The sequence below is a fragment of the Sarcophilus harrisii genome, chromosome 4 (genome assembly GCF_902635505.1).
Source record: "Sarcophilus harrisii chromosome 4, mSarHar1.11, whole genome shotgun sequence".
NCBI classification, from domain to species: Eukaryota; Metazoa; Chordata; class Mammalia; order Dasyuromorphia; family Dasyuridae; genus Sarcophilus; species Sarcophilus harrisii.
Window position 1 is genome coordinate 360,214,679 of NC_045429.1, and position 11,041 is coordinate 360,225,719.

Here is an 11,041-nt window from a genome sequence, read left to right on the forward strand (position 1 = left end):
AAGCAGAGAAATGGAGATATGGCTTACTGAACTTGACCCAGGATCTCATAATTTGAGAAAATAGGAATCAGGAAACAGGAAACTCTCCTAGAGGAAAGTGCCACAGACGTGTTACTGTCTTCACTCATAGTATTCAATAAGCGCCAGGTCCCTACTGAGAACCAAAGAAGCCTATGTGAAGAAGCCAAGAAATTCTCCATCTAAGTGTTTTCTTTTCCCAATTTGACCACATATCTTTGGTATTCATAGTTTCATTTGTAATCCCCACTGAATTCCAGTCACTCATTAAGAAAAAAAAGGACCTGGCTAATAATGGCTCCCTAGAGTTATGGCGACACAATTACTACTCAGGATGAAGGAATCACTGTTGACCAAAAAAAAGAAGAAGACAACATTGAAGATACTCCTTGGGACACCGCTTAGAGGAATGTCCTTGGAGAGGAAGCTAGTTGGGGGCTGTGCACAGGAGTGAGGTGAGAAGAATAGAACAGGGGAACAGTAGAAAAAGCTAAGTTTCTTGCGCACAGCTACAGGATTTCTGAGTATGACAGGGAGAGACAGAAGAGACAGAAAGTGGGAATAGTTTGGGAAATCTCATTTGGGAGTGAACTGGATCAGAAAGGGAGACATACTCATGAAAAATCATATTTATGTAATGATAAAACCAAAGATACCCCCATAACTTTCATCACAATCTTCTCAATAGGTGATTTATTATCCTTATTTTGTGGATGAGAAATCTGAAGTTAAGAGATATCTAAGTGGCTAACTTGTATTACAAGTTACTTGGTTACTTGGTTACAACCAAGTACCTATATTTGTGGGGACCTAAGACATATTTACCCTAGAAGTGTGGAGATTATTTCTCTGAGAATAAAGTTAAAGATGTAGGTTTCTTAAGGATTTTAGGGTCCTTAACACATTGGGACTTGCTAATCACTAATAAACAGAAAAATTATTTTCATGACTTAACGTTGTTTTATTCATTTCATTTCATGGCTCTTCCCTAAACTATTGTCTATTGAACTGCCTTGATTGGATTATGGATGAGACATGGGAATAAATTAAGCAGTTGGGGAAGGGGGAGTGAGATACTGAGACAGAAGCAAGCTGCTAATGGAAAGCAAGGGATGAAGGAAAAGGAGATAATGAGTACAAGGCTTAGTGAGTGGGACCTTTAGGAAGCAGCTTGGAAAAATAGCAAAATTATGTTGAACTGGTCAGTGAGGTCTTTATGATCAATAGAAATAGCTTACCACTTCATTTTAATTACTTTTAGCTGTTTAAGTCCCTTGAAAATTTTTCTACTGAAGAGAACTGAAAGTCCCATTATTTTACTTGCCTCATCTATTTCTCATTCAAAATGCCTTATTGCTTTCTTTTATTACTCAATCTCTTCTCTCCAAAAATTTCTCCCAACCCCTCTGTATACTTGCATTACTCTTCTAAGTCAAAGATTATAACTTTTTCCTCACATCTTAAGTGTGTGTGTGTGTGTGTGTGTGTGTTTGAATGTGCATGTGTGTGTTGCTGATATGAACTTAGGGGAAATTGCAGTGTGGAAATTCTCTCCATAGAAGGAAATAATCAACAGCTCTCTAAAGTCTTAGACCATTCAATTTTGTCACTGAGAAGTTAAGCAATTTGTCCTTCACACAAGGAGAGTTGGAATTTATAGTTGCAAGGTGGTGCTTGGCATTCATAACTTTGTGGCCAGACCTTTATCTCTTATGCCATACTTTCTCCCTAATCTTTTAAACCTCTTTTCAAAACATGTCTCTTTTAGTAAGACTTCCTAAGTTCTTGTGAGAAGCTATGTTTTATTCAAGCTTCTTTGAAATTCATTTCCCCTAGTAATTCTTCCCTCATTATGATTCTGTTAATGACAAAGGGAAGTGGCCTCAGAGCACTAATGTGTAATTGAAAAAAACTGTCCAAGAAAATAATAATGAAGTAAATTTGTAACATGACTATTTTATTCCAGAAAACCTTGTTGTCCTTGGATCTGACTTTCCTGTATAAATCTAAGAATTAATTCACCACACACTCAATGTCAGAGATGAAGAATCAGATCACTGATGAGGTAAGGGAGCTCAGTGGGCTGAGGAAAATCATGATAGTACATGATACATCAACCTGTTTCTCAGTCAGTGATTTCATCACTCATCCAGTAGCAGTATGGATTTTATCCTCTTTTGGCACAGAACACAGTGGGACCATGCTGACTCAACAAATAACTCTGGTTCAGTTTGGGATGGAAGTGGAAAAAGCATTGAATTGGGAATCGAGAAGCTGATTCTAATTATTAGCATTTGTCTAAACTTTGGCAAGTGACTTAGATAAGATCCTCTAAAACTTCAACATCATTATCTATATATTGGGAGAAATAACACTTGAGTTGTAAAAACTTGTACAATTGTTGCAAGAATCCAATTAGTTAATGGATTAAAAAGTGCTTTGAAAAAATCTGTCAAGTACTATATCTGTTCAAGACATTCTTATTATCCAGTATTGAGGGTAATTATGGGAGAAACAAAGAGAATACAAAACCTATTCCCTATTCCTAGAGAGTATATGGTCTACTTTAATAGATATATCTCTTATACATGCAACTGGTCATTGAAAGAAAGAAGGAAGACAGGAAGGAAGGAAAGGGGAAAAGATGAAAAAAGAGAAGAAGCAATTATTAAATACCTACTATGTGTCATGCAGCATGTAAAGTGTTTTGTATCTATTATTTCAGAAAGACTAAGAGAGAGGGTCTTTGGTTCTTCAACTTAGATTGATTTCATCACTCTGCATACCAAACAAGGTAAGGAATGGATAAACTGGAAAAATGGAAGCTACTATCGAGATTATTTAGTGCAATCCTTATTTTGTAAAGGGAGAAACCCAGGTAGGGAGTTAGAGATTTATTCAAGGTCACACAGCAGACCTAGATTCAAATTCATCTGCTTGTTCCAGATTAGCATTAAAGAATGCCATTATATCTTCTTCTTTTTTTTTTTTTTTTTTTTTTTTTTTTTTTTTTTTAGTAAGTCTTAATACAATATCTGACTGATACGTGGAATAATCAATTCTGGGTCTCACTAGGAAAAGATATATGCTTCTCAATTCTGATTAATGAATAAAGCTGGAAAAGAAATTTATTCTTGTGAGCCTCCTTATAAAAACCATCCTAATGTGAATGTTTCTCATATTGGTGAGAAAAGGAAAACCTAGAAAAGTAATAATAGGATCAATTTACAGTATTTACAGAGTTGTTTTTTTTTATTTATTGTCCTCTATAGCACAGTAGATATAGAGCTCTGATTCTGGAAGACTGGAGATAAAATCCCTCTTCTCATGCTAACTGGTTGGTCAACCTTGGCCAACTCAATCTCTCACTGCTAGGTGACTATCCAAAAATATACACCGAGACAGAATGTTATAGAGAGGGAGGTTATCTATATTGGTAGAGATAATAACTTCTTCATCCAGGACATATGTATTTAAATGAAATCACAGTTATAACTATGGAAAGATGGAGCTAAAAAATAGATTATAAAGGGGTAAGGACATCAAACATGAGACGGTTCAGAATTTTGCTAAACATTGACCCAAAACTGTAGGAGAGTCTCAACAAAAAGAAAGAATTTTTATTTTTAAAACATCTTTTAAGTGAATTCAAAGCCAATTATACGAAGCCCTTTAAATAAACTAGTAGAGTATCAATTGCTCAGCATACATTAATAATGTGACAAATATGTGGGATACAAAAAAAGGCAAAAGACAGTCCTTGCCTTTGAAAAGCTTAAAAAGGGGGGAGACAATCTGCAAAAAATATATATAAACAAGATATACATAGGATAAATAGAAAGCAATTAATAGAAGGAAAATACTAGAGTTAAGAGGGTTTGAAAATATTTACTGTAAAAGATGAGATTTTAGTTGAAACTTAAAAGAAGGCAGGGAACTTGGTAGTAGAAGTTGAGGAGGGAGAGCATTTAAGGCATGGAAGACAGAGAAAATGCCCAGAGCAAAAAGATATAGTGTCATATTTGTGAAGTTGAAATAGGAGGTTAGAGTTACTGGATCAAAGAGTTGGTTTTTGTTTCTTTGCGTGTTTGTTTGTTTGTTTTTTGTGGGAGTGGGGAAGAAAGAAAGAGAGAAAAAGGGTGGAGGGTGTAGCATAAGTAGACTGGAAATGTAGGAAGGGCCAGTATAATAAGAATTTTGAATGCCAGACATTTTGTATTTATCCCTGGAAGCAATAGGGAACCACTATAATTTATAGAATAGGGGAGTGAGATGGTTGGATTTGTGCTTTAGGAATTTTTTTTCTTTTTTTTAGCTATTTCGAAGATGGATTGGAGCATGGGGGAGGGAAAGACTTGAGGCAAGCAGACCAACTATAGCAGGCTATTGCAATAATTCAGGTGCATAAATCTTATTGTATTTACCTACATTCTATTTGTCATTTTAATGGTACAATAACAGTTAATTATCTTAAAACATGAGTTTTTCAACTGTTGTCCAGACATTTTACTATACTAATAGTTGATAATTTTTTATTATTAAAAATAGAATATTTAGGGGCACATAAGAGTTTTTCACCCTTTTAAATAATTTCCTTTTCTAACTTCACCTCAAATAAAATACTTCATTGTATTCTGGAGGTGACCCTGTGTTCTTGGATGTTTGGCAATTTCTGATAAAGTCTATGAAGTTAGAGCTGCTTCAAGTAAAAGTTAAGTAATGGACTGTATATTTATTATTTGAGGACAGATCTTTCTAATCAAAAGGTTGCATATAGGATGAAGAAATTTTGACTATAGCAACCTGTGAAATTTTCTTTTAGCAAGGAATTTTGAGCAGAAATAGAAAAGGGATTGCTCATATCACCACCGTTAACACCAGCAGTATCACTACTATAACCAGCAGCATCACCAAAATCAGTAATTGTAAACCCAGATCCTATACAGGAGATTACTAACTTCCTTAGCAGGTCCTAGTAATAAAATCACTGGATGTGGGGGTATATGATCAACTTATAATTCAGTATATAGTTGTATTGCCCTCCAAAAAGATGGCTTTTTTGTAATCCTACTATACTATGTATATTGTATTGCCTTAAAGTCTCAAAAACTTGGGTTCAATTCTTTCTTTGACACATAAATAGTTGTGTCCTAGACAAATAACTTAATCTCTCAGTATCCTCTGAAATTATGAAATTGCAGAGAATGCACTAACCTGAATTGTAAGATGTAGGTTTCTTTATTGAGCTCTTCCCTATACTAAGGGAATCATAAATTCCATTTATACTCCTCTCTCTTGCTATATGTGATATCATGGAATGCCTGTTTCCTCATAATTCTACCAACTTTCATTACTGCCATTTTAAAGTTTTGTCTGGCCAGTTGATGGATTTAAGATAGTGTTTCAAAGTTTTTTTTAATTCACATTTATGATTTTAAGACAATTTGAGCAATTTAAAATGACTGAAATTTATATTTCCACATTTTAAAATTACATGTTCATATCTTGTGTCTATTTATCCATGGAGAAATTATTTTATAAAATTTTTTATCATCTCTATTGTTAGATTTTTATCAGATAACTTTATTGTAATAAGGTTTTCAATGTTTCTTTTTGAAATTTTCATTATTTATTTTGCTATTGACATCCTTTTTTATTACAAATATTAAGTCCATTTATTTTGCCATCAATTCTTTATACATGTGACAGATAAAATATTTTCTAATTTTCCATGACTGAGATAAAGCTATTTTTTTACATTTAATATTTTGATATATATAAGCTATATGGGTATCTTATACATAATATATATCTATGTGTATATATATGTAGCATATATTAAAATCTATATAATATAGATTCGGTTATCTTTATGGATAGATGTTATGACATGCAGATTCCACCTACATGTATTACGTGTATGTATATTTATACCTAAACATACATATACATATATATTATATATCTTACTGCTGGCTAATGAGCTTTTTCTTTCTCATTGTAGTTTGCTGTTGTTCTGAAGTTTGATGATGTAATTCTGTGAATGGAATTTTAAGTTTCATGAAGTTCAGTGGTTAAGAGTTTTCTGGATTGAATTTCTTTTTCAGTCAACAAATATTTATTAAATATTTATTATGTGTCAGGTACTGTGTTAAGTCCTAGAGATACAAAGTGAGAAAAAAAAAAGACAAAATAGATCTTGTCTTTAAAGAGTTCACATTTTAATTGAGGAAGCAGCATGTAATTGGGTAGATACTGTGTGTGTGTGTATGTGTGTGTGTGTGTGTGTGTCTGGTAGCTGAAAAGGTTTCTCAGAGGGGAAGCCACTAACTAGCAGGGAGGAGGATTAAAAAGGCTTCTTTCTGGCAGAATATAGGATTTGAGTTGACTCTTAAGGACAGTCAAAAAAAGTGAAGTGGATATGAGGAAGAAATATATCCTAGCCATGAAGAAAAAGCAGTACTAAGGCAATGTTTTGTCTGAAGAACAAGAAAGAAGCAAATATAGGTCATAGATGCATGCAAGAGAGTAATGGATAAGGAGACTGGAAAGGTAGGAAGGTGCTAGGTTATGAAGGACTTTAAATGTCAGATAGAGAATACTGAATTTACTTTGAGTTACTTGGAAGTAATAGAGAACCTTAGATTTTATTCTAAGTAAATGGTCATGGACATACTTATAGTTTAAGAAAAAAATATTTTGGGAAGTGAAGTGAAAGATGTATATTTATTAACTCATTTTTATAACATTCTGGACAATTTTCTTGAATAATTAAAATATAATAATTCAATTCTTTTCTATTTTACATTTTTCTGAATCTCAAAAATTTGGTGCTGGCACAGTAGAAAGAAAAGATGGCTAGATTTGGAGTGACCAGTCTTAGGTTTCAGTTTTAGCTCTATCACTTACTACCTGTGTGATGTTAGGCACATTTTTCTTTGGTTTTGTGATTGTTCTTGTGTTTTTTTTGTTAGTGGTGGCTTTTTGTTTTTGTTTTTACTTCTGGTTATATGCAGTTTAATTCCTTTTACTTCTTTAATTTTGTTTTCATCTTAGAAGTCCTAAATTGTTTTGAAATCTGAACAGTCAAGAGAATATCTCAGATCTGAACTGTAGGGCAGATGTGGAGTAATGCTTGCATAAGATGGTATCAGTATGAAGTGAGAGTAAAAGTATAAAACCACTGGCTAAAATAAGTAAACTGCTTTTACCAATATACCTTGCAGGCCTACCAGATAGTCTCTAAGATTTCTTGTGGTCATCCAATAAATAGATTCAGTGTAGACATTGGGAATTGTAGACTGTGATAAACTATATATAACAAGGAATTTCCAAACATAAATGATCCTTATTCATTAAAGCATAAAATACTGTGGTAAGTCAACATGGTTGCTATATGGGGAAGAAAAGGAATAAGCATTTATTAAGCATCTACTATTTGTTAGACATCGTGCTAAATGTTTTAAAGATATCTTACTAGTTCTTCATCACAACCTAGTGATATAAATGCTGTCATGATTCCATTGTATTTTTTAATGTCAATAGTATTTATTTTTCAAATTACTTGTAAAAAGTTTTCAACATTCATTTCTTTTTTTAATAACTTTTTATTTGCAAAATATATGCATGGGTAATTTTTCAGCATTGACAATTGTAAAACCTTTTGTTCCAATTTTTCCCCTCCTTCCTTCTACCCCCTCCCCCAGACTGCAGGTAGACCAATACATGTTAAATATGATAAAGTACATGTTAAATACAATATATGTATACATCTCCATACAGTTATTTTGTTGCACAAGAAGAATTGGACTTTGAAATAATGTACAATTAACACATGAAGGAAATCAAAAATGCAAGTGAACAAAAACAGAGGGATTGGAGGGATTGGAAGTGCTATGTAGTAGTTCACACTCATTTCCCAGAGTTCTTTTGCTGGGTGTAGCTGGTTCTATTCATTATTGAACAAATGGAACTGATTTGGTTCATCTCATTATTGAAGAGAGTCCCATCCATTGGAATTGATCATCATATAGTATTTCAACATTCATTTCTTTAAGATTTTGAGTTCCAGATTTATCCCCCCCCCCTTACTCCTCACCCTTTCCAAGACAGCAATCTAATATAGGGTTATACATTCCATTTTATTGCGGAGAAAACTGAAGCAAACAATTTTAGTGACACAGCAAACAGAATTTAAGGGTCATACAGCTATTAAGAGTCTGAGTCTGGATTTGAACTCAGGCTTTCTTGACTCCAGGTCCAGTACTCTATTCACTCCACTACCTAGATGAAGAAAATCTATTATTGTTCTTAGAAAGAGTTTGCAAGTCTATTTCTAGGAAGATCTCATTTATATTATTTATTTAAACTTTTGAAAATTATTTGACACAATTCTATGTCAAAGTTAGCAAAGAGAAACTCCAAAGGAAATGAGGGATTATTGTTTGGTTTAGGACAGGGAGATATTTTAACTGAAAATAGGAAACAGTAGTTAAAATTTAAAGTTACTGATCTGGAATATGTAAGAAAAGTGAAGCTTCCCAGGGATCCATGTTGGGATGATTGCAAGTTAATATTTTTCTCAGTGATTGGAGGAAGGATAATATAGTGAAATCTCTAATATGCAATTGGCTTTGTTTTTCCTGGCTGAAGAATACTAATGTGTGGGCAATAGATGAAAATAATTTCACAAAACTTTGGCATGCTGAAGAAATGGTAGATGTGCTTGATAATGAAGCAAGCAGTAGATTCAAGGACTTGATTTAGAAATCAGATGCCAAAGCATTTGACAAGGATAGGAAAGATATGAAAAAACACAACACAGAGTAAGCAGATAGGACTATTACTAATAATTTGAAGTTATGGGAAGATATTTTAGAATAGTTAAGAATGAACTTCCTAAAACTTAGAGCTATTCAAAAATGAAATGGTCTACATTGTGAGTTGAAGCAGATGTTGAAATGCTGATCCCTGGAAATGTTAAAAAAAATTGATGGCTACCTCTTAAAAATATTAGAAGAAATATTCCTGTGAGTCCGTCCTACGAGCATAGACTAGATGCTCTTTAAGCTTTCAGAGTTATACTAATCCCTCAGATGCTAGTAATAACCAAGCTTCCTTCTCTTTTCAAGATTAAAACATCCTTGTTTGTTTCAATTGATGTTCTGATGGCATAATTTAGGCTTTCTGAATGTTGGCCAATATTGGGTGAATATGCTCCACAAAGTGACCAGAATTTTTCTGATTAAACTGAAATAATTTCTGTCATAAACACAGTCTTGGTTACCCTCAAATCTGAACTGCTCTTCTTTAACCACTCTTCCTTTTTTACTTCTAAAAACATTTATTGAAGAAATCCAGAATCAAAACATTTACCAAAGCTATTTAGAATGAACGAATGAACCCCAGATTCCTCAGTGCAAAGAACTGAGACTTTTTCCCCCTTCCTCATTCTAGGTCATTCCCTGGAAGCAGCTTCCTATAGAGAATCTCACCATGGTCACCGAATTCCTATTGCTAGGATTTTCTGACCTTCAGGAAATGCAGTTTGTTCTCTTTGCTGTCATTCTCTGCCTCTATCTGCTCATCCTGAGTGGAAACATCACAATTATCACCACAGTCCGCCTAGAGCACAGCCTCCATACCCCGATGTACTTCTTCCTGGCTGTCCTTTCTTTTTCTGAGACCTTTTATACCTTTACCATCCTACCGAAGATGCTCCTCAACCTCCTATCTGTACTCAGGACAATATCGTTTATCAGTTGTGCTACCCAAATGTTCTTCTTTCTTGGCTTTGCAATCAACAACTCCCTCTTGTTGGGTTTGATGGGTTATGATCGCTTCACTGCCATCTGTTATCCTCTGCGCTACCCAGTTCTCATGAGCTGGGGGATATGCAAGTTGATGGCAGCTACTTGTGCTGTGACAGGTTTTGTGATTTCATTAGTAAGTATATTTTTGGTCTTCAGCCTACCATTCTGTAATTCCAACAGGATCAATCACTACTTCTGTGATGTGGCACCTGTCATTCATCTCGCTTGTGGGGACTTCTCTATCAATGAGATGATCATATTCATTTTTGGCGTTGTGGTACTCATAGTCCCCTTGACTTTAATCTGTATCTCCTATGGTTTCATTGTCAGAACTATCTTGAAGATCCCATCAACTGAAGGGAAAAAGAAAGCCTTTTCTACCTGTGCCTCTCATCTTACAGTGGTTGTGGTCCACTATGGCTGTGCATCTTTTGTCTACTTGAGGCCTTCATCCAAGTACACATTTAGTAAGGATCGGCTGGTGACAGTGACTTACACTGTCATAACTCCCTTACTGAATCCTTTAGTTTACAGCCTCAGGAACAAGGATGTTCAGATGGCCATTCGGAAGGTGATAAATTGGAGAGGACTTTCTCCTAAAAACATATAATTTAGATATTTCAGAACTGTATACAAATATATAAATGCTATTGGTGTAGACCTAGCTAGGGTTCATGTGCTATTATCTGGTCTTGATGCTTCTTAAACCTGTGTAGGATTTTTTTTTTTATGACTACCTACTACAGTGAGGATCAAATAATAGGGAAAAGATCACCATATGTTGTTAGAGCTAATATGGGAAGAAATATATTCAACCATTGAATCCCTCCACAAAGCTCAAAAAGGTCTAAGCATGATCTTTTAGGAACTGATTGTTAAATTTTAGCTCTTATTTTAAAAAAGGGAAAGGGACCTGTATGTGCAAGAATGTTTGTGGCAGCCCTCTTTGTAGTGGCTAGAAACTGGAAACTGAGTGGATGCCCATCAATTGAGAAATGGCTGAATAAATTGTATATATGAATATTATGGAATATTATTGTTCTTTAAGAAATGACCAGCAGGAGAATTTCAGAAAGACCTGGAGAGACTTACATGAACTGATGCTGAGTGAAATGAGCAGCACTAGAAGATCATTATTTATTTCAACAACAATACCATATGATGATCAATTCTGATGGACATGGCCCACCTCAACAATGAGATGAACCAAA

General features: G+C 34.3%; 1 protein-coding gene across 1 annotated transcript; it reads left to right on the top strand.

Annotated features, from left to right (window-relative positions):
• Positions 1-328: 328 nt before the first annotated feature.
• On the top strand, positions 329-10,440 carry LOC100915953 (olfactory receptor 10R2-like). The gene is given in 4 exon segments (XM_012550224.2): positions 329-468; positions 1,985-2,048; positions 2,051-2,083; positions 9,475-10,440. Coding segments are annotated over 4 exon segments (1,203 nt in total).
• The last annotated feature ends 601 nt before the right edge of the window (positions 10,441-11,041 follow it).